A 25,733-nucleotide genomic window follows, 5' to 3' on the forward strand; every position below is an offset into this window, starting at 1 on the left:
TGAGGCTAGAGTGACCCAAGACTTTTTCCCATGTTAAATTCCCCTTGAGGCTAGATTGTCCCACGATTTTTCTCCATGTTAAATTTCCATTGAGGCTAGATTGTCCCAGGGGGTCCTGTAATGCTAATACCCATTGAGGCTAGGGTATCCCTATTTACTACTGTTGATATACCAATGTTCATGATGTTCCACAGTAATATAATCCAAAATGTCTTTTCTTTGAATAAGTCCTCAATAATAAAAAAGTAGCGTTTGATTCCAAAAGTCAATAAGCACTTTGTAATTTCAATGAATTTCTTAAACTGCATCTGAACACAATTCCACAGACTGAGTTAAAGTTGGGTAAATAATCTTGTTTACCCTCAACCTCTTATATATATATATATATATATATATATATATATATATATATATATATATATATATATATATATATATATATATATATATATATATATATATATATATAACTAAGACACAATGAAATTACCAGGATGTTGGTCATATAGATAGTCCATAACTACTTTACCCTCAATTACGGACAAAGGTTAAGCATACAATAAAAATTAAATAAACAAAACATGATTTATATTGTTTGGTCTTCGGATCAGTTCCTAACTTCATGGGTTATGGTTGGTCTGTTTTCTATTTCGACTTCTATTTCCGAATATCATGTCCTTTAGAACCAATAAGTTTGCTAAGAAGAGATATTCAAACGACTAAGGTTATTTACTGACAAATTCTGCATCTGCATGGTTCTCTCCATTAATAATAAATACGATGGATGAATAGCGTTAGGAAAATATTTGATGACACCGCACAGCCACATAGAGGGTATGAACAGAAATAACATTCATTCATCTCATTATGGATTACTGGTGAAATCGAGAGGCGATTAAAGGATCAGCTATACCAAAATTGGAATTCACAGACAGGGCATTTGTTTAAGGTTTCTATATGAAAGTATATTCATGTCTGAATTTTCATTTGAACTATACCTCCTCAGCTAACCAGCAAAATGTGGAAAAGTTTCGACAAAACTTAGTACAAACCACCATAAAAACAAATATTAAAAAGAAGATATCCTAATAGACCAAAACGCTTACAAATGTCAAGTGGTTATGAACCATCAGATGCATAAACGTTGTAGAGCCACAAAGATTTTAGTCGAAGTTGAAAAACAAAAGTCTTTCTAAGGTCATTTCATGCGCAGTTTGAAAGTTTTGTAATTACTGCATTAATTTAAAGTTCATAAATATAAGGGAAGATGATTATGCGGTAAACTTAATATTAGCTACGTCCGCCAAAATTGGCCTTATTACGTTCATGGTTTTATGGGACTTTCGATTTCATTTTCGGGATGGGGGTGTTGGTGGGGTCTTTGATTTTCTTTCGAGGGGGAATATGTTTTTCTTTTATCCAAGATACTTCCTTTTCTTCAACATATTTAATGGATAAAATAGTTTTCTTCGCATATAAATCAGCGCAAGAATAGATTTTTCATGCTATTTGAGAGTCAGAATTTTATTTTATTTACAAAACTCTAAGGCCCCTACCCCTCCCCCCCATTAAATGGGCAGTTCCTAAAAGGGTCACATCGCTTTTTTTTATTTTTATAAACTAATTACCTTTCCTAAAATGGTTACATGGATACTTTGTTTTTAGTTCTCACACAAATTTGGCATAATATCACCGACATCATATTGCATCATATTTTTGCCATCAACTCTTCCCTTAAATGCGATTCTAAAACTTTAACATGTCGCTTGGTTTGTCTGTTTTTGTCCTATAAATACAAGTCGGAGGATGTTCATGGCCCAGGATGTGAACGACTGAATATTAAGCGACGTTATAAAGACCTAATGCATTTTGTTGTAAATGAATGTGAACAGCTTTCAGTCTTCTCACTGAGGTCGCTCTGGGTCGTTTCAGGTACCTTAAAAAAGATGGACAACAATTGACTGCTCGCGCGTGCGCTTTCTTTTCCTAGTTCACACGTTTCCTTGTCGAGAGATGAATTAATTTTCTCTTTGTACAGCATTATTGATTTGCTTTAACATCGTCCCATCTTCTTTGCTCTACAAACCGTTGTTAATTAAGTATATTTGACGATAAATAACTCATCCTCTGATATGACTACTGTCGTCGGCATCAAGCGGGGGACTTGATCATCCCAGCTCAATAGATCGATATCAACCGATCAAAATTACTTTCATAATTGACCTAAAATTACACTTCTGGTTACTACTAAGATATGCTGCTGCGCCAGTGCGCACTGCGCGTGGCAAGCAGACGATAGCATCACATTGCCTGTATGAGGGCAGACGACTAGCCTCGTTTTGATCTCGAGGGTGATTTATGCACAGTTTTCTTCTCACTGGAAGTGTTTTAATGAATCAGTGGTACTGCCGTGGTTTACTGAATATTTCATACCTATCTTCGGAAATATAATATCTACATGGTAAATGAGGCAGGAGAAAATAGGATATTTTTGTGCGTGATTCTGGGATGCGGGCTGCGGATAGGAGCTTGGTTTTAGATGGCTGTATTGAATGAAATGACAGGCTAACGGTGCTCCATACCTCTATGTGCAGCTTCAGCCAATGTAGCAGTAACCGATCTACACAGGCCAAACCGGTAAGTAGTACGACTGGCTTGTATTTTTAAGATCGAACACCGTTACTGTTAAGTTCTTTAACTCTTCGTGACTATAGGAATACAACATTAGAGGCGATGCATTAAATAAAATCTCCATTATATGTTCCTCAATTTAAAGTAGAGACTGGTTGATTCCCAGTCAAAGGGAAGGTGATTTTGAAACCTTGTATAAAACAGTGTTATCAGTGTGCTCGGACTATATATATATATATATATAGTTTTTACACTTGATCCACGAGATTTTTAGCATTAAAACAACGCCACGGTAGGGAAATACGAGCAATATTCATTCAGATTGAGTGGTATTGATGCGTATTAGGTAACATCTCTGTTTCTATTCATTCCCTCAATCCATAACACAAAATGCCTTGTGTGCATAATGAATGATTGATGAGACATCGACGGACGTAGTCTTTTCATACCTTACATAAATGACCATTTGGCTGTTCAATCATTTTTACATCTAGGATTGTAATTATTGTAGTTGTAAATCATATATAGTCCTCAATCATGACATAAAGTGATGTATACTTTTATCGGCATTCTTCGGATAATCGGTTAAAAAACACGACTGACCCCATTTCGCATCTGGCTACAGTAGCGACCAGCTGATCCCATGTAATATGATATCGTGATTGATAAGCGGCAATGTACACTTGTCATAATAACCCGCTGAGTTTTGTCTATGCAGACAGGGAAACCCCCTGATTTTTTTCTCGTTATTGAGTATGAACGCACTTCGTTATGGTTTTGAGGTATATCGACCGCTTTGTACTATCAAATCTAGAGTTATTCCCGAGCTACAACCCCAGTTTTTGTCTTTTGTTCTCGTGATTCAGGTCTAAGGGAGAAAATACAGGCCCCACCATTATCAGACACACGATCCTGTATTGATGTTTGTGTGATCTGCTTAGTAATCGAAATGGAGGATGCCATAGCATTATGTTAATAATGGATATTAATTATTTGGGAGCAGGAAAAAGCAACAGTCTGTGTTCGCAAGGGATTTAACTCTAACGGCCTCTGACATTATATTCTTTTTGTAGAAAATGTGTGGTTATTAGCAGGGTGGAGAAAGTTGTTGCATTATGCATCCTCGGAGTTGGAGTATGTATATAATCTGCACCATATTCTCTCTCTCTCTCTCTGAAAAACTCTAAATATTTACACAGCTGTACACTTGCAACATAAGTCGATGAGAAATCAACAAATGCCTCCTTGGCAGTCCAGACAATTTCTGGCAACACCTGTAATTTTGTCCTATATTAATTGACGTTGAGCCACAGTTTGCTTTGGTCTGGTGGGAATTTTGGAGTCAGCTGTAATCAGGTAGTCTTTGAATCGCCAAATGGTGACATGTACATCTGTGAGAAATTCCACATTTGTATGACAGTGGGTTCCGTGTACATGAAACGTGTTTTAATTAATTCACCCATCAGGTGAACACGTAATTAATTAAAAAATTATTCGAAATGTAATTACCATGCAAGTTGACCAGTTTGTAATAAAAAGGCGTTAAGCGGCCAGGACTTGAACATGAATAACAAGTTTGAGATGACAATTCCGGGAAATGTATGCATGTATGTATGTATGTATGTATGTATGTATGTATGTATGTATGTATGTATAAAGCAGTGTTCATTCTTTCATTCACGTGTTGTGTTTAGTGTATGTCATGATGGTCATGTTGGCGCATTTATTCAAATGAAAATAAATAAAAATTGTTATTTTAATGTTTAATACTACATTTGTTCAGCCAAATTATGTTCAGTCCTGACTGTTGAATGTTCTGCAACATAAAATTTCATAATGAAACTTCCAGACGAAATTTTTGATCGCTGTGGACTTTTACAGTGGTTGCCAAGTACTAAACTGGGTCCTAAAAAAAAAAGAGGATAGCTGGTCTGTCATAACAAATATCAGGGTATTACGAATTTTGTTTCGACACGCACTGCTTTCATTGTGACGTGTACTGGGACGTACCTTTACGTTGATCACATCCAAAAAGGTCTGCTTTGATTTGCCGTATGTACTTCTCGGGCGTGTAAATAATGACCTTCAAAAGAAATATGGGTGTATGAGGCTCTAAATAAAGCGAATAATTGCCATTTAAAGTTATGTGTAATCAATTTTTTTTTTATAAAATGACACTCATTACTGAAATAGTCAATTGTGTACGCCTACATGACATGTATGACCTTTAGCAGATTCAGATCTATGAATTCATATGAATGGCTGTATTATTTAATCCTACATCGCTAAAACTATTACAGAAGTATGAAAGTAGCCATTACCTGCAAAAATTATTGTTACACTGCTGAAATTTCATTGTTCTTAAACTTTCTTACCGGGTAAAGTTCGTGTCATTGAAAAATAATACGATATGACGAAATTTAGAAACGTAGATAATGCTCATACTTGGCTTGGCTTGGTTTAGTGGGGTTTAAGGCTATTTTTCAGCATATGACAGACTATACCTGGTTGGGGAAGAACCAATGACCTACTGGAATTTACTTGCAAGTTTTTCCACGAACCCACGAATATATAGGTGAGTTGTGAGTGATATGTGAAGGCGAGCGCTTTACACCACTCAGCTACTAACGGCCCCGATTTAGGGATAGTTTCTTGTGGACTGTCGTTTAAATTATTACAGTTTATTGCCATTTTGAAACTTGTTTTAACAAAAATCAGCAACTTGATAAAACACTCATATATAGGCCAGTTGTTGTAATCCGCCCTATCGTCAGGTTAGGATTACTTGTTGACGAATACACTATATACTCGCATATAGGTCAGGTTAGTGTTACTTTTTGACGAATACACTAGTGATATACTCGCATATATGTCAGGTTAAGATTACTGTTTGACGAATTCACTATATACTCGCATATATGTCAGGTTATGATTACTGTTTGACGAATACACTATATACTCGCATATAGGTATGGTTAGGATTACTTGTTGATGAATACACTATATAATCGCATATATGTCAGGTTAGGATTACTTGTTGATCAATACACTATATACTCGCATATATGTCAGGTTAGGATTACTTGTTGATCAATACACTATATAATCGCAAATAGGTAAGGTTAGGATTATTTTTTGATGAATACATTATATAATCGCGTATACGTCAGGATCAACCGCAAACAAACTGGACCGTGATCTTCTGTGGCATGATGCACTGGCGTGAGAGGATCCAAACATAATCCATTAAACTTAGATTAAATCCTGATATTGATGTATTTTGAACGTTTCGGTCCAGTCAGGTATAGTTTGGTGTTCACATTTGTCGAATGGCCATTTCAGAGTTTAAAGTAATTAATTGACAAGATGTATTCAGTTTAGACCAAAATTCTCTTATCAATGCTTATTTTATATGGATGAAGAGAATTGTATCTCAGTACTACAATATGATGCATACGATAAACACTTTTCTTATCTGTGTTAACAGTTAATGTCGGTCACTCAATAAGTATCAAACAGAAGCACTCCTATGCCACCCCACCCCACTGATTTGAGTTGTTTTGTGTGTGATTCACGATATTTTAATCTTTTAGTGAAACGAACTTGTTGAGATTTCCTTTCATATTAGATTTGTTTTAAAATCCACATGATGGTTGCAATAAATTACAGTTCTGTCAGAAGTGAGATGCATTTTTTCCATTATATTGTTTTCTTTGTTCACAGAAGAGTCACATGAAGGGGATAACTCGAAGTTAACTGGAAAGCATTGATCTGAGATGTTTTTGTCTGGTTTGATAGATTGTTTCTAGCACCACAGTTTGCGAGAAGCATCATCGCAGTCTGATACAAAGCGTTATTTGACAAAAAAGATAATCGAATGTAAATGAACTAAAATTGCTTCTCCAGTACATGACATAATGCCCTTGCTTAAGAAAAGGTCCGGTACTCTAACCAAGCTAGAAGTTATAAAAGGTTAAAATCATAACAGCAGTAATGTTAGTAAGACAGCGGGTTTGAAGCACAGCTGATGGAAATATACATGATTAATATATAATACGATAAAACGATTGTAACATGAGAAACTGTACCTAGGTAGCCTTCGATTTCTTAACAGTGTTCGAGTTCATAGTGACAACTTTCAGCATACTAAGTCTCGAGTTGGACACGTGTTAAGAGACGGAGAGCGTCACATACGTGTTTTTATCGCGTCGCACTCGAAGTTAAAATCGCACGCCCTAGTTCACCAGTATTTTCAAGACTGTGCAGCGTTATTAATAAATTGCCACAGCAGAGCAATGACGCCAATATATATATATATATATATATATATATATATATATATATATATATATATATATATACTCCGTTAGTTTCACAAGAAAACTATTGGCAACGTGCATTTGAAAGACGAATTCCAACCGTCTCAGCAATTTCTACCGAACTTGCTTACTGAATAATCCATTTTAGTCGTGCATCATGTCGCCCAAGGGTAGATTACTGACTAGTAAAATAATCTAGATCATTTCTACGTCATGAATTCATTTTAAATTCGACCAATCAATTATACGTGCATTATAAATACATTATTAATGTACTCGTATTGTGAAAGACGAAAAGTCACCGAAGTTTTGACATTTTCTTGCTCATAACGTCTCAGAAATCTAAGTCGTAAAGAGGCGTGGGAGTCCTTGAAAGGGACAAATTCACCACATGAATATGATGCCTACCTAGATTATTGACAAGTATCGCTGTAAGCCTTTAAGAAATCTTGGGCCAGATGTGGAAACGTAGTCTGATTTTTTTTAAAAACTCATCTTAGTAACAAACTTGAATACGTATGTGAAAAAAGAAACAAAAATCACCCAAACAAACGATCAATCCTCCTTTGCGACATTCTACACTAAACAAATCAGCTAAATAGGCAAAAGTACTCGATTACAGACTTGCGCCATGTTGAATTTCGGCACTTCTTAGACATCTACTCAGCCCAAGGACGAGCAAGTATTAACGTTTTACTCTGTCCAGCTAATATTTACCCGATCAGGACAACATGACGTACGGTTTTCCTGAGCCCATATTTAGTAATGATACATAATTTCACATAAATTACTATTAAAACTTGAAGCTGATGAAATTAGATAACATAATTTTCTTTCTTATTTTAAATACTAAATACGAATATTTTCCTTAATTACGTGTAATTTTCTTACAATTCATCAGCTATGTACTTTATATTCATATATAGGCTTTTCCAATATCTTTATATTAGGTATCTTGTTACAAACGAATTAAAATGTGCATACGTTCACAGCTTCATTTAAAGTACATATTATTACTGCTCTACTATACATTGTATTGTATGAAGAGCATGCCGATCCATTCAACTCTCTACATGTCATTTCAAGTTCTGCATTTGCAGTTCCGTAAAGATAACTGAACTGACGACGTTCAAGATAGAGTTTCGATAGGTGAACGTGAAACTAGTGGTCGCCCGTTTGAAGAGTATAATGTATCAAAACGGATTTTGTTTCCGGAGGGTGGTGCGAGAACTTTGAACGATGATTGTGTGCCGCTTCCGGTTTCAGCTCTATGCACTTAACCCCAGCAGGAATGTAATAGAGAGTAAATTCATATGGAACAGAACTTATTTCATGTAAGTAAGCTTTTCTAATTTTGATGGTGGATACCCAGAGAGAGAGAGAGAGAGAGAGAGAGAGAGAGAGAGAGAGAGGTGGGTGGGGATTGCTTCTAAGGTGTACTTTGTATCCTGATACAGAGAACAAGATATGAGCCACTTGAATTTGTATTATCGTGAGTGTCAAGAATAACCGCATTCCTTCGTGTGGGAAGGCGCAAACCAGTAGTATATCTTCATAAATAGTATGGCTACACGATCTCCGTTGGTAATGTCTGGTTGGTCCGGGTCAAAGGCTTCCGACAGAACCATAAAACTCAAACAAACAACAATAAATTCTACCGCTACTAAACTGTAAAGGAATGGTGTACCTTAGTTTACTGTGGTTCTGAAACCTTAATAAATTCAACCAACCAGAATCCCTTGCATTCCAGTTAAGTCCTGATATTGATGTATATTTGAACGTTTCGGTTTAGTTCGATATAGTTTGATGTTCATATTTTATGATGTGGCCATTTCAGAAGTGTAAAGTAATTATAGTCTGACTTTACATCCCCGTTTGTTTGTATCCCTCCACCGATTTCAATAACAAAGCGTTTAATGTGATCAAAAGTGCACAGAACTAACTCAACTAAATCATTGATATATAATTTCTAACCTGACTGTGACCAGAACAGCAATAATACTGGCATCCCCTGCACCTTTCATGCTTAACGGTCTTTCCATACTAACACGGCGCCATATTGCATACACTATAGGCTAGTTTATTTCCATTAGACAAGATAATGACGTAGTTCATCCTATTTCAGTGCTGTCCAACCTGCGGCCCGCGGGCTGATTTTAAATGGCCCGCCAGAGCTGGAGCAGCTAAATAGTCGTTGCTTTCAGTTTTCTGCTGCGGCTCTCGGCTTCAAGAAGAACATTTTTCAGTGGCCCATGGTGTCAAAAAGATTGGACAGCACTCTCCTATTCGGTAACTGTCGGATAATTCCTTAAATTACCATAACGTTGAGAGTTTGGAATTATATTACTATGTGCACTTGAACATAGAAATTAAACCAATTGTTAAGTCCACATGAAAGGCAAATTTGTTGTTGTCATTCATTTCCTTTGCTTGATTAGACAATGCAAATATCGGAAGCATACGACATATGTATGTACATCTGGAGTCGTGCACACACCCCTTTGCTGAAAATGGACTAGTCCAGTAACTGGAAATGGGTCTCGAGCATGTCCGTCTGTCATATTGAAAACGTCCGTTAAGCACGAAACGCGCAGATGTGACGGTGTTAGGGCCAGTCTACACACAGTCAGGTTAGACATTATAAATCAGTGAATTAATTGATTAAGTTCCTTGCACTTTTTATCACATTAAAATTTTTCATTATTGAAATCGGTGGGGGGGGGGGTTTACAAAGAAACGGGGAAGTATAGTCGAACTATAATCGACAAGATATATTCAGTTTAGACCAAAGTTCACTTATCGTTGCTCATTGTATGGCCATTAAGAGAGTGGTATATCTATACTACAAAATAATGTATACCATAGACATTTTCTTCTGTGTTGACAGTTAACGTCAGTTACCCAATGAATATCGAATAGAAGCACCCACACGCTACCCCCACCCCACACCTCCACTGATTTGAGTCGTTTTTGCGTGAGATGCACGATATTTTAATACCTTAGTCAAACGAACTCTGTTGACACTCTTTTAGTCTTAGACTTTTTTAATATAAATCCATATGATGATTGCAGTAAAGTCCGGTTCTGTCAGAAGTGAGATTATTTTGCTGTAGATTTCTCGGATTTTATTTGGGAAAAGGTAAAATAATTATCGTATGGAGAAATATCTTAATAATAATTCAATAATAAACATAATATCACATAATGTACTGTTGTAACATCCAGTTTAGGCTGGGATCTGGCATAATTTGTTTTTTTTCGTTTCATATGCGAATGCATATATTTGCTTGATCACTTTTTTTTCCTTATAGTCCAGTTCATGGGCTATTCACATTGTATCGAAGTGGGGTTGAATAAGGAAGAAATATATAGAGCATATTTGCTTGTATTGAATGAGTAGCAGTTTGTCATTGAGTGGGTGAAAAATAAATTACTGTCAAGGTTTTTAAGGTATCCCACGCGATAGTGTCATTTGTTTTGTTATGCTGTTTTTTTAAATGTATATTCGCACAGAAAATATATGTAGTTAAATAATTCTCTTTCCTAATAACCCCCAAAAAAGAAAGAAAACAAAAACAAAAACAAAACAAAAACAACCATGCCCAACCTCTCTGCAAACAAAAGAAAACTAAGAAATAAGCCCATTTTAGGATTTGAACTTGGTACTTATGTGTAATAGGTAGGCATGCATTCCACTTGATCAAGCAAGTGACAAAAGTGAGGTAAAATGTTTTGCTCATAATGTTACCAATGTAAAGTGATGTCCTTTAGAGAAAGCTATTTTTAATAATAAACTCTAATGAATTGTCCAAATTATTTCTCTTGGAAAATCTGCTAAATCACAGAAGAGCACACACACACACACACAGAGGGCTCATGAAAAGTCTTCCACGGACTCGTCTCTGTGAAGAGAGAATTGCAACAGCTACTCTACAATGTCCTCATTTTAATCAACGCAGCAGACATCTCCTTTGCACTAGCTATGCCCAAGCCTGATGCCAGAATCATAACAGTAATATTCTTCATAGGGAAGAAAGCAGGTTTGGAACACAGCTATTGCACGTACATGGAAATAGATATGATAATATACAAGTCGACACGATACAAGGTGTGTAACACGAGAAACTTTAGTTGTACACCTAGCCATCAATTCTTTTGTTAGTATTCGCCTTCACAGTGACACCTTTAAGTAATCTAGGTCTCTTTTTTTATTTTTACAAAAAGTTTAATTGTCAGTAAACTATTTCACATGGTTATGAGTTGAACACTGAGATTTTAAGAGACAGAATGTAAAAAATGTGTGATATTTTTGTCGCGTCAGACTGTGTTAAGCTGGCCCTAATGCACCAGTATTTTCAAGACTGTGCATCGTTATTAATACAATGTCACACTAAAGTATGGACTCCAAGATATTTATTTATGTATACCGCTCGTTTCCACAATACAAATGTTGATAACTTGCATTTGAAAAACGAATTCAGTATATCATGCTTTTACTGAATAATCTATTTTAATCAAGCGTCCATTTCAAGTGAGCTATACAATGTCGATTAAGGGGAAGATTGCTGATTCGTTAAAAGAACTGGATCATTCTTACGTCACGAACCTAATTAAAATTCGAATAATCAATTGTATATACTTTATAAATACATTATTATGGCATATTGTAAAAGTTGATGGGAATCGGCAGAGATTGTTGAAGTACCTATTTATAATGAAATATGACAATATGCTTCTTGTGAAAATGTCATTTAATATGTTATGGGAATTGGTGTCTTCACCTTTGCATTACACTGTATCAAGAAGGCTTCAGTCTTGAAAATACATAGGACCAAGGGTACTTTCTGACCAGACGAAAAATCACAAATCTCTTGTCCTTAATATCTCATATGTCAAAATCTTATGTGTGGTAGTTCTTGAAAGGGAAGTTTTGTACACGTGAAAATGATATCTAGATTACTGAAAAGTGTCGCTGTAAATTAGGCCTGGTCATAGAGCGAAGCGAACGAGGCAACCGCCTTGGGCTCAGCGGTTTTAAGAAATCAACTCCGCATTATTTGCTTGGGGCCCCGTTGTCGCTTGCTGCCTTGGGCCCCGCGCATCCTATGGCCGAGCCTGCTGTAAATACAAATACTATTAAGAAATTATGGGCCAGATGTGGAGCTGTAACATAATATTATCTTGATTCTTACCCATTTTAGTGTCAAGATTGAACTGGGTACCCGTGTACATATATATATATATATATATATATATATATATATATATATATATATATATATATATATATATATATATAAGGGGGAGGGGACAAAACAGCAAGAAAAAAACGACAAAACGGTAATCTTTGCAATATTCTATACAAGCCAGCTAAATAGACAAAATTAATCGATTACTGATACGTGCCAGATGCTCAGCGATGTGGAATTTCGGTTTTTCTCACGGGTCGAAAATGCACATATTTATTTTCCGAGTGCAAATCTGCATCAGCTCGGTACAGGGATAATACGTAGTAAGGTTTTGTTTGGCCCAGCCAATTTTTACCCAACCAGGACAAGAGGACGAATGGTTTTCCCGAGCCGTGTTATACATGTATATGTGGGTATGTGAGAAAGCTTGCCATTTGCTCCTTGTGGGCCGGTGGTTCTTACATTGTTTTTTCCGGGTTCTCCACCAGTTATACTAGTCGCTATGAATAACCTAAACTTGGTATAATCGTCTATGTATGTTTGCGTTGTCAGTGTATTCTTTTCTTTTTATTCGCCCGCACTGATAATCCGTCGAGAATATACTTTGATAAATTATTACACCCGATTGACTTTGTGGCGATGTCGACGCCTGGGGACGTGCGATGTGTTTTCCTTGAAAATTTATCCTATTAATAGCCAGATAATACATGACATTTACCTTATCCAAAACGACGCAAGGATGCTGTTGCACGCGCCTTTCGATGTGCACCAATTTTCATTCTTCTAGCTTTAGTGGTTCAGGTACACGGACATAAGTTTTGCACTTTTGTTGTATATGTGTATGTGTGTACGCGCCAACCAAACAGTATTCGATAGACGGTGTTATGTTTCTGTGCAGTCGTTTTATTTGAAAGCAAAAGACGTGTAAAAGTTTTCAGCAGAAATGACAAACATTCCGAGGTTTTCGGACCGTTAGAAGACCTGTTGAATTATTGTGTCTCTGATGAAAACAATTGTTTGCAATTCAAAACGAGGCGTTGAAAATGCCGTGTGTATTTTTAGAAGTAATGACAACTTGATCATATCGAATGTGAAATTAGCCCATTTAATCAGAGGGGTAAAAGAGAGGGCGCTGCTCTTAGTTTTCGCGTGTCCCCAGGTTGTCAACCAAAAATAACTTGCACTTAACCTCAGTAGGAAATAACTGACAATAAATTCATGTGGGACAGAACTTATTTCAAGTACGTAAGACTTTTTAATCATCACGGTAGTTGCTGAGAGAGAGAGAGAGAGAGAGAGAGAGAGAGAGAGAGATTTAACTGTTGATTAGGATATTTACTTAATTGAAATGATACATTGATTATACTTGAAATTATGTGCCCCTATAACACGAAAATAAAAATAAAACTAAGTTCCCTGGCTTATATCGAAAGACAGAAGAGTGAAGCTAAACCGTAATCTAGCATATTGCTATCAAATATAAATGCAGTTTTTTTTACACAAAAAAACACTATTGTCTTTTAAAAAAAAGTTTCTGTGATGTCCCTGAGCTTGTCACTTTGAAAGAGTATTTCCGGACAATGATCTTCGGGATACAATAACAGTCACGGAAATAAAATTTCATAGTGTGTGTATTACGCCAAAACTTTTATGTACAAATGGTTTGCGCAAACACGTGCATGTGCAAAGACAGCTGACAAACCAGTTTTAATAAGTAGGGTCAAATATTGTATTTGTGGTGGAGATTATGGACATAGGCTGATACTGAATATAAGCGATAACCGTTCAAAGAAGTTTCGTCTTGAGTGTATTAAAACGAAACATTTGCCTAACGGAGCATGACTTTGTACCGAATGTCTAAACCGAGTATTCTTGAAATACTTTTAAAAATATGAAAATATGTATTAACAATTGGCTTTTTAACTTGAACTGTAATATAATGATTGATCTCAGCCCATGTAAATTGAAAATCATTACATGTTTCTACTTGTATCCATTTGTTTATGCGTCTGTTTATTGGTGGATCTATTTGTTTATGAAAGAATAACAAAGATGGTTGAAATTTTAAATATTCAATGTTTTACTTGAACAGAAAAGGAGAAAAATCACGCATTTGGTCTCATGCAGTTGATATTCACAACAGAATGTGATGTTATATTATATCCTTGCGCACAAAATGAGACATGCCTTCATAATTATATGGGATGAACAATGTTGTTAGGCGCCGGTTTGTGTAGCTAGAGAATCAAAATGGAGCATATGGAAGTACACATGTTTTGTGACGTCACGTGAAAACAACGAATTGCTTCTAATGAGTATTGTGCGTCCTGAAACGAAGGACCGCCAAATAAGATATGAAACACTTGATTTTTTTTTATTAGACCCCCCCCCAAAAAAAAAAAAGTTTTCCGGTCGTTGGACCACCCGTTTTTTGTTGCCGAACCGAGCAGTTTTTCCTCCGTTTTTTATAAAACCAAAAGGATGGGGATTTTGGGAGATTTTTTGGTTGTCGACCCTAACAATTCCCCCCCCCCCCCGCATAGTATTGAACAGATAAGACAGAAACCCCCATCAAAAAACAACAACAACAACAACAAAAGCAAAGCCTACCTACCTACCCTAGTTGTAAAACCATTGCAATAGGAAACATTTTTTTCCCCTAATGAGTGGAAAGCGAAGCGTACCCGCATTCTTTCATGTGGGAAGGCGCAGACCAGTAATATTTCTTCATAAATAATTTGCACACATGGCTACACAGTCTCTTTTAGTGTTGTCTGGTGAGTCCAGGCCAAAGGCCTCGACACAACAAACAACAATAAATACTACTACTACTTCTACCGCTACTTTTTTTTATACTGCTGCTGCTGTTGATATAACCTCCACCAAATACCACACCAATGTAATTTCTGTTTCGGCTGCTAAAGACTGGTGATTCAATTGCAAGCTCCAATAATGCCTGATTAATGTATTTCAGAATAAGAATTAATATAATTGCATACTTGCAGTGATTAACTTGGGGAGTTGGTGGCTGGTTTCGATATTATTATTATTATTATTATTATTATTGTTGTTGTTGTTGTTGTTATTGACGATGTTATTGTAGCCGATGTATAATTAGGATCTAATCGAATATATACCCGATGTCATATCGGTTTAAAATTTTAAATACAAAGAATACCGTTTTGCAAATTGTGAATAGTATATGTAAATGTATATTTTAGGGGTCAGTTGCTGTGCTGAAATGTGGTATGTTGAATATCTACGGTTTCGGTAATGTTTGGACCATTGATCCAAAACGTTTCAAATCTTTGTTCAAGCAAAGCATTATTGATGCAATTTTGCAAAAGTTGAAAAATTGCAAATAAATAGATTATTATTATTTAAAGCGAATGCAGACTGATTTAGTTTTGAAAACTACTTAGATTATATTTGAAAAATGTTAAAATTAATGAAGGCTTGACAAAATGTAGATTATCTGCTCACCAGTTATGTATAAAAACAAGAAGGTATGCTTTCACTCCAAGACAAATGAGACATTGTTCGTTTTGTGTCATCTGTAATGGCAATATTCTTGAAGACTAATTGAAGTTGAATTGTCCAGTGTTTGTTAATTTACGTACAAGATATATTCTAGAGTATAACTATTTTACATGCAAGAGATATTTAAAAGGTATTGCTATTTTATATACAAAATATTTTAAGAAATGTTCCTATTCTAGAGCAGCCGTGTTAAAGATTAATAAACTTTTGGATTAAGATAACTAATAAAGAAGCTTTTGACTTTGGTAAATATATTAACGACGTTTTAGAAATGAGCACTATTTGTAATGGCCATATACTTTGATTCTCATTACAACATTTATAATGTGTATGATCTGTAACGTGTTGATTTATATGAATGAAATCTTCATTTATTGATGTTATATTTTCGCTTGGACTTAATAGTCCGCTTGGCATTACGTAACTACTTACAGGTTTCGTTGAACACTTTGTGTATGGTAGCAAAACTTTGAAGGGCGCCACGTTTCAGAATGTGAGTTCAAAGTTCAATACTGAGCAAAAATTCAAACTTCGAAAAGAATTCTGCATACAGAACGTTTTAGTACCAATATAATACCCATTAATCCGCTAAAAGTGGACTAGATTTTCCTTCGTTTACTGCTTCGGAACATTTGGTGTCGACTATATTCTTTCACTTATCAATATACTCCAGCAGCCCGATATCTGGTTTATCGGTGCATTATGCGGTGGCCGATATGGATATATCGGATTATATCCTGTTTATTGTCTGACCCTCGTTATACACGACCTTACGCCGTTTCATATTGTGACTATTTTCTTTATTATTTTGCATAAGTGGAAATAACTTATTCAGATTATCCATATTTCATTTTGACTGGACCCATTTGTATCAAACTAACGGGATTTGTGGCTTTTGTGGTTCACAGTTTGCTTCATAAAACAGGAAGAATACTTACAATATGTAATTTGTACGACTAAATTAATAGATTTAATGAAAAATAAGCAACATAATCATTGTTTCGTATTGCAGGTACAATCTGTTGCATGCTATATCGTAGTACGGCTCTTTAATGTTCCACATAGTTCAGTTAATTGATGCACGAAAGTTTTGACAACCATTCTCATTGCTCGAAAGTGTTGGAAGAAACGATCTTTTTCAAAATCAGAATACAAAAGCTACATGTACACAAGTTTTCATTCTTCTAGTTTTAAAAGCTCGATATATGTGTCACTGGTAAGCATTAATGCAATCTTCTTGTAAGAGATATAAAAAAATGTTACGGTTTTAAAGGTTTCATTGCATTGGAAACATAATCTTAGATATTTGATCCAACAATTCAGGACAGCAAACCATATAATACCCTGTAAAGAGAAATTTATTATCGAGTATTTACTGCATGTTAATTGGACAACTTGGACCAGAATATATCAATATCCATTTCAATTCTGTTTTTCAACCTATAATAATAAATAGAGGATATTTTCTTTTCCTTCGTTAATGCATGATATATTTCATCTTGTACGAAAAACGATATATCCACAAGATGAAATATATCCGGTATTAACGTAGAAAATAAAACGTTTGTTTTTGTTATATACCAAAGTTGCTCCAAAAAAAGAAAATCAAACTCTTCGGCACAACACGCTCACCCCCACCCCCTTCTCGTAAATTCACCTCACTTTCATAGGATGATCATATAAGTATATGTGATTTCTGAAACCGGTAGGATTGGTTTGACCTAACTTGTTGCAGTAATGTGCATTTTTGTCCTTCTGTAAACTCTTCGACCCTACCTGAAAACAACGCAAATCCGATTCAGCAATTCTTCACAGCGTGGGTATCGTCGCTGTCAAGGAAATAAGGGGAAGTAATTTAAGTGACACGCGAATGTCGTCTGGTCAATTAGTTTTTGTTTTTACAATCACGAATTAATTTCCGTGTCTGAAATGTAAGGCAGTTTCTATTTATTTGTTGTAGGTAACAAAGTATTCGTTTTTTTTTGTTGTAGAATATAAAAAATTTTTTAGGGACACACAATTAACCGTCGCATGGTATGTGAGAAATCTAATATTTTCACATGTGAAAGTCCACATCCACATTTGTATGTGTCCCAGCTGCCAAACTCGCGGTGGTATCCCACATTTTTAAAACTTGATTGTATTTTTATTTTAAACTCGCTCATCCCAATCTTTTAAAAGTTTTTACCTTTGTTTTTATTTCCATCATAGGACGGACAGTTAGAATTGTCAAAATACCATGATAGTGATTGAAATATTACAAGATGAGATAGAGTTGTCAAAATGCAACGATATTGTTAGACATTACAAGATGAGATAGAATTATGTCGAAATACCACGATACCGACTGACAGTATTACAAGATGATATAGAATTTATGTCAAAATACCACGATATTGATAGACAGTATTACAAGTTGAGATATAATTATGTAAAAATACGGGGGCCCCGAGTGGCCGAGTGGTCTAAAGCGCTCAACGTTCCAGATCACTGCCATCTCACCTCTGTCTGCGTGGGTTCGAGTCCAAGGCTCGGTTAGCGTGGGTATGTGGGAAAGCCTGCCAGTAGCTTCTCGTGGGTCGGTGGTTCTTCCCTGGGGTTTTCCAGGGTTCTTGCTCCACCAGCTATACTGGCTGCCATATAGCCTATCCTGTGCTGAAAAATGGCGTTAAACCCTACAACAACAACAACAACAAATGTAAAAATACCGTGATTGTGGTTGTTAAATTTTACAAGATGAATTAGAATTATGTCAAAATAATACGATATTAATAAGCAATATTGTAAGAACTATTATGTCAAAATATATGAAAATGAGTTACTGGTAAACTAATTTTACTTATTTTCTTTTTACCCTTTTCTTGAATGAGGATTTTGTCGATCACAACATACAAAGTAAGGATCATTTGAAGAAAAAAAAATTGTATTGATCCACTCTCTTGGTTTCTTAGATTCTTGACTTGCATTTTAGTAACGCATGAAAAAAAAGACATATAAGTAGATATGTTCGATGAATCAAACAAGAATTACATCCAGTTGATAGTATTGTTTTCATGGTATCGATTCAATCTTCTCATTGATTGTTATAGTGCGAATGTAAGAACGAGAACTGAAACAAATAAATGGGTGCCGATTAACAATAGTCCTATCTATTGAGTTAAGACCATACAATATTTATAAGCTTTCCTGAATCACTTATCGAGCATTTGCTCTTGTATTCTTCTGCTTTTCATATACGACATGAGTAGTTATGTGGGGCATGTCCGTTCGCATTAACGTAACTGAGCATATCTTTGTAAGCTTAAGGATGCGTGGCAGTAGTCTCACTGCCCGTTTTGGAGAATGTTTAACAAGTAATCTCACGGACTGTAATGACTCGTGGAGTAATCTCACTTTTTGCTTGTGAGGACTTGTATGAGTAATATGACCGCCTGTTTGTAAGCATATTGTAAAAGTAATCTCACTATCTGTAGGGAATCATGGAGTAATCTCACAATAAGGACTTGTATGAGTAATCTCACTACCTGTTTGTAAGAATTTTGTGTAAGTAATCTTACTGGCTGTTTGTGATGACTCACAGAATAATCTCACAACCTGTTTAAGGATTTTGTCCACTGACTGTCTGGTCCCTGGTCCACCAGTAGTTTACACCCTATATATATATATATATATATATATATATATATATATATATATATATATATATATATATATGCAGAAGTTCATAGCCCAAGTTCGCTGACATATATAAAATAATGGATGAATAAAAAATATCTTAAGTTTTATTTACTCTCACCGCTACAGTATGCTTTATTAAAGTTACCAAAGATTTGACATTTGTATTCTAAATCAAACTTTGAACTGAAATTGAATGGTAAAAAAATGTTGAAATTCTGTAAAATATGCCCAGAATAAAGCTATGATGTTAAATGTTTTTCTTTTCTTCGGTGAGGTTCCTTTACTCGTATGATCAGTTTCGATGACAGAGATATACTCAGAGCTGCTTGGGTATTGAGATTCAGTGTCGAGTTTAAATTAAAAGAATCATTATCAAAACGGACCCAGTTCTCGCTTTCATTCAATATTTCATAAACTCGTGCTCAGTCTAATAAGCCTTACACAGATCTTACTATTTTACCATTAGAACTATTCGTTTTAATTTTTTATTAGTTGTAAAAAAAAAGTCATGGTGATTGACCCACAAAAATCTTTATATGGTGAAGATTCAATGAAAACTGCGATAAGTACGGTTACACCGATTTTATCTTTTGTAGTAAAAGCTAGTAATGTGTGTGTATCTCTCTCTCTCTTGTCCAACCATCCACACCTACCAGTAATGTGTGTGTATATCTCTTTTGTCCAACCATCCACACTTAGCAGTCCAGATCCGATTTATCAATAATTCATTCAAAAATCACCCACAGACTGCGCTTTGATTGGTCAGCAATTGGTTGGAAGTTCTTGTATGCGATAGCTGACTGACAAATGCCATTCTTTACAGGGGGGTCAATATTTGTACAGAAAACTAGAGTCAGTATTCTTTTGAAGACTATATTGACTCCACGTTTCGAGAACTGACATTCTTCCGTACTAATTGTTCTGACACTTTCATTTATGTGGCGTATTGTTTTTATCTGTTACCACTGTGTATTACGAATAATATTGCAGAAAAGTTTTTGTAGACGGGCAGAGGTATTAAGGTTTGTATCAATACTTATTTCGACGTCTCAATCCAGCATTTTTAAGAAAAAAAGTTTGTTTAATTCGCGCGTAAGAATTTAAAACCGTTCTCCCTCATTCCACGCAGACAGCGTGGATCCAGTTCATGCCTACAGTAGTAATGTATTAGACGATTAGCGAGCCTAGTATTGGTAACCGCCGTTCGGAGGTTAGCGCCTTTTACAAATGCCCATTTTACAGACATTTTTTTCTTCTTCTTCAGACTAAGCACAACAGTCGATAAAATCTAAGGAAAATTCTTTTATGACAATAAACTTTCCAGAGTAATTGGTATACTTTGTTAAAAAGACCCGAAGTTAACGTAAAATGGGAATAACTGGCACACACTGTCAGATAACACTTTGACAATATGGCGGCCGCTTAAACATTACGATTAAGGGTGAAGCGGCCTCTAGGTTTGGGCGTGGACGAAAGTAAAATAATTGTTTGGAATTAATGAAGGACATAGAAAGATACTATTTTAGAGTGATTTTGAGTTGTTGTTTTATTTACTTGTTCGTATCTTCAGAGATTGAAACAGATAAAGATATCATTTAATGAGATTACTAATGCCGATGATGGGTGAGGGGGAGAAAACGTGTCTAGAGTTAATCAAACCGATCATTCACTAGTGTCATATATCTCTGCTTTTTAGTGGGATTTTTTTTATATCAGTCACTTGTCATGGCAAGACATATCTGCTATTTAGTGCGATTTTGTTTTCTTTTTATGGGCCATTTTTTTTAGCAAGCAATTAAATATAAATAAGGATTTATGTTTAACATTTCTGTATTACCATATCTGTCGGGCAGATCTCTGTTTTGAATGCTAGATAAGATAATCAGTGTTTTATTTTTAAAATAGGTTTTGACACTCTTCCTCAACCGAGCCGCAAAAAACAAAAACAAAAAAGAACGATTATAAATAATATGGCCTTCATTGACAAATTGTGTGCCAAAAAGGAGCTAATTATGAAAGCTAACTTCGAACGCAGAACTTAACGAATTACTATTTTAGATGTTATTCCATAATTGCAAATGACACATGTTGAGATTATGTACCGTTAGTTAAGGAGTATATATCTCTTTTATTTCGTTTTGGTTTTCTTTAATCGATCGATCGATCGAGAGAGAGACATATTTTCTGTTGTCGGCAAAAGGATCTCTGATAAATAAACACAAACCTATTTTACATCATAAAATGGCTCATTACCCATTTTTAAGCAATGATAATTCCGACAAAAAGTGTAATTTAAAAAATAGGAATTTGTTCATGTATTAGGGCGTCTTCATAAGATGGCGATGCCGTTTTAAATTAGTGCGACCATTAACTAATCATTTCATCTAATGTCAGAATTTTGCGGCTTGCTTAACACATTTGGAAATATATTAATGATGAAAACAAAAGTTCCAGATTGATATTTTATGCATGTTTGTCATAAAAAAATGCGTTTTAACAAGAAATGTTCAAAGTGTGTATAATACCGATAATAATGATGAGAAGAAGAAGAAGTTATTATCTTAATACCCCTTTTCTCTCAATCGCTATTAGTCAACTAATCGATTTTTCTGCCTTATTCGTTGAACATAAGAACAAGGCCAAGGAAACAAAGGCAGACTGAATATAATTCTGTCTGAATGTGATATATATGCGGACAAAGTTAACATCCTGGAATAACATACACACACACGCGCGCGCGCGAGCGAGCGAGCGAGCGAGAGAGAGAGAGAGAGAGAGAGAGAGAGTAAAAGTATGTAATAGCTTTAATTTCGATAGGAGCATATCTTCTTGTATTTGTTTTAAACAGTTAAGTCATAAAACTATCAGAAACACAATGTTTCCCTAATGATGCAACATTGAGAGCCATAGATCCCCATGGTGTCAAAACTGGGGTTAAATAGAGTATAAAAAGAAACAACCTTATTGTCAGACCTTGGGATCAGTTTAAAAATTTGAAGGCCCCCGATGTACAAATGAGGTTAAAGAAAACACTGGCGAGAATTTAACAAAAAAGTGTTGAAGTCTTCCATATTTGATAAGATATTGCCATTATTTATTGATTTCACGCTTGTTTTTGAAACACCGCGTTTTGTTTTAGAAGTAATTCCATAATTACAGATGACAATGTTGATATTTTGAGCGGTTAACTGCATGCAAATTTTTGTCGGGACACTGGGCAAGAGTTCAGAGTAAAACCACTGCCGAGTGATAAGACAACTATTTGAAGTTAGCAAACCGTGTACATGATCATGATCAACTACCGAAAGAATGTTTTTCTTTTGAAATATCAATAATGACAAGTTTTGTAAAAACAAAAACAGAAAATGTAGTACTCACTCAGTACGTACAGTCTTCAGTGCAGGTAAGGTTCGGATGGGTGAGATACGGTGTAGGACAGCCATCTTGAAATATGTCAAAATTCAGGACAATCCAGAAACTTTTAAGACATGTACATGAATGAAAACTATATTTAGTTGCATGACTTCAATTAATTTATTGTTGTTCGTACATGTAATACATAATCTGTAATTGTAAAAAGTTTAATTTTGTAAGTATCTTAGCGAAAAAAAAAATCAAACACAATTTCAGTTTTCTGGTAGTTGTTCAGAAAATCGACATAACCAAAAACAAAGGAACAAATTAAATCTAACGGTCCGGTAATACAAAAAGAACACTAAATTATTCATTATATGCAGGATCAATTACCTAACTACTTTGCATAACGAATACTTTATTAGTGTAATTGATAACTTAATTATTTAATTTTTACACACGTTTTACTATATTTCCATGTGTTTGTTTTCAGTATAAATTCTGTTAACGGTTCTTATTAAAATAAATTAACTTGGGACAAAGAAAATAAGGAAGTTGACTGATAATTATGATCTTTGACAAGTATTTGAAATGCTATTCATTCAAGGATATTCATCATGGAAGCTACTTGAAGGTGACAGTTGTATAAATTACTGTTCTTGTAAAACTTAGACGGAGTCAAAACTGTTTACTTGTTGGAGAACATGTTTTAAAATTTTTAATGAAAAAAATAGCATTTGAAATCCGAATAAGTTCAGATTTAAAAATGGATAACATTTATTAAGTTTTCATGCATAGGATTTGCTGCATAAGGATGAATGATATAGGATGAAATTGTAACATTTTTTCATACAGTATAAATGGTTGTTTTAAGGTTTACAAAAGATACACGCTTATTTGTGGCATTATTAACTAATTCCACTTTGGATTGACAAAGAATAGGTAAATAATAACAATAACAATAATAATAATACCATCTTAAGTTCGTGTTGCAACTCATCAGTTGCAACTAATGCACTTATTTTTTTTTTACAATAACTGCATAACGAGATCGCGAAATTGACCATAATACATTTACATAGAGCCCTTGACTATCGATTACTTCAGCATCAATTTATGTAACCGATCAGTGATGTCAACAAACGCTGGAGCATTATCTTGCGCTGCATCAAACATGTACACTAATCGTAGCGATTAAATGAGATTTTGAGCATCTCCAACTCTCAGCGAACTCCGCATTGAAAAATACGACAGTAATGTAGAAACTCTGCAATTGTTTGAAGACTGTCGTCACTCTGAAACACTAACATTACCAATTTGTTTTATTCACATTCTACGTTAGACAGCAGGAGAACATAAACGTAATTTTTACCAAGTTATTATTATATCACTATTATCATTGATTTTATTTTACCTCTTAATGAGTAAAAACCACGTGCGCTCAGTTCACCTTATAAAAACATCGCCTATATGAGTGTGCAGTTGTTGGAAAAATCTATCTGGAAGCATTTTTAAGTTGCAGTGATGATGAATAAATAACGGGGCGATTAAAAATAAATTATACGCGAATGACTGAAAGTATCGTATGGCGACATATAGATTTTTTTGGTGTTGTTTACTGCTTGACTGGGGAATCACCCGCTAGAGTACCGCCGTAATATATTAAGCCAACAACTTTGTCTCTTCATTATTCCAGAAGTTGTTATTTCAGTCATTCATTTCGTTTAGCACAATCTAACGGTGGGGTTGGGGTGGCGGAGCATACCACTGTTGATAAGAGCAATGGTTGGAAATTTTACAGTATTAAATGCGATTCTTGAAGGTTGTGGAAGATAGTTATTTAGCTAGTCGACGAAAAACACACTCATACCATTCGAATTGAACTTGGTTCAAGGATAATGCCTCTGTCTCTGAACGGGGTGATATTATTTGTAACCTTTATTCGAAAGCGATGGGGATATAGTGATAACCTGGCTTTGGCAGTCTTCACAATAGTACGCCGTTTTCTTCCTATAGCGAACAAATGAAGGAGATGCAATTTATTACGAGAACTTTTGATGTACAGTAAGCAACACGTATAAACATATTTCATTTTCCATTTCTTTGAAAGGTATGGGGTCTTTTTGTTGTTACACTCGAGCAATTTAAAAAAAAATTGTGTATCATTTTGTTACGTAACTTAACGTGCAAGTTTTCTTGGATAGGACGATCTTTTTATACCAATTTTCAAAAGAAAAACATAATTGTAGTAGGTTGACATTAGCATAACAGTACATTTGCAAAAATTGCATGCACTCACTGGAAGGTTGTTGTTGTTGTTGTGGGGTTTAGCGCCATGTTTCAGCACACGATAGGTTATGCATGGCGGCCAGAATTAATGGTGGAGGAAGAACCCGGGAAAACCCCGGGAAGAACCACCGATCCACGAGAAGCTACTGGGGAGCGTTCTCACATACCCACGTTAACCGAATCCTAGACTCGAAACCACGCAGACAGAGGTGAGATGGCAGTGATTCGTAACGGAGAGCGCTTTAGACAACTCGGCCACTCGGGGCCCCCTCACTGGAAGGACATTTTATCAAACATTTGTGCCAGTATGCTTCGTTCCTTTACGGCTTTCACAAGGGTTTGATAGTCCAGTAAACTTGTTACATGTACACAAGAGATACTCCCGGACAATAAACGTGTATTTCTCTTTATCAGTAGATTTCTCTATTTACATAGCTGTGAATCTGTCAATCAATCCGTACGGTGTAATGCTTAGTTTCGTACACACCAGCAGGATTATGTGCTGACATGCGAATTTATGAGTCCATGAGATGTGGCACATTGCGGACTCGAGGATGTCATATGCCCGACGCGTTCTCCTGTATGTCGTAAGAGGCGATTAAGTGGATAAGCATATTTGCCGTGGGTTATGTACCATGCCATTTGAGGAGCTCACTCTGATAAACTGATCAATTTTTAGAGATACCCATTGATGTATAGGTATTACGCGATCTAGACATTTGGATAGTTGCAG

The 25,733-nt window shown here is 35.4% G+C and overlaps 1 protein-coding gene across 4 annotated transcripts in view; it reads left to right on the top strand.

The window, feature by feature from the left end:
- The first annotated feature begins 2,331 nt into the window (after positions 1 to 2,331).
- The window catches only part of LOC149807663 (regulator of G protein signaling 17-like), a 176,380-nt gene continuing 152,978 nt past the window's right edge, over positions 2,332 to 25,733 (top strand). For 2 of the 4 annotated variants that reach the window (XM_089969406.1, XM_089969418.1), the window contains exon 1: positions 2,332 to 2,637. In XM_089969406.1, the coding sequence (XP_089825532.1) occupies positions 2,587 to 2,637 (51 nt within the window). In that variant the 5' untranslated portion in view covers positions 2,332 to 2,586. Of the gene's footprint in view, positions 2,638 to 8,124; positions 8,285 to 25,733 lie in introns of those variants that run through there. The other 2 variants (XM_089969412.1, XM_089969425.1) reach the window with 2 other exon arrangements.

The sequence above is a fragment of the Sinohyriopsis cumingii genome, chromosome 1 (genome assembly GCF_028554795.1).
Source record: "Sinohyriopsis cumingii isolate HCF-2022 chromosome 1, ASM2855479v2, whole genome shotgun sequence".
NCBI classification, from domain to species: domain Eukaryota; kingdom Metazoa; phylum Mollusca; class Bivalvia; order Unionida; family Unionidae; genus Sinohyriopsis; species Sinohyriopsis cumingii.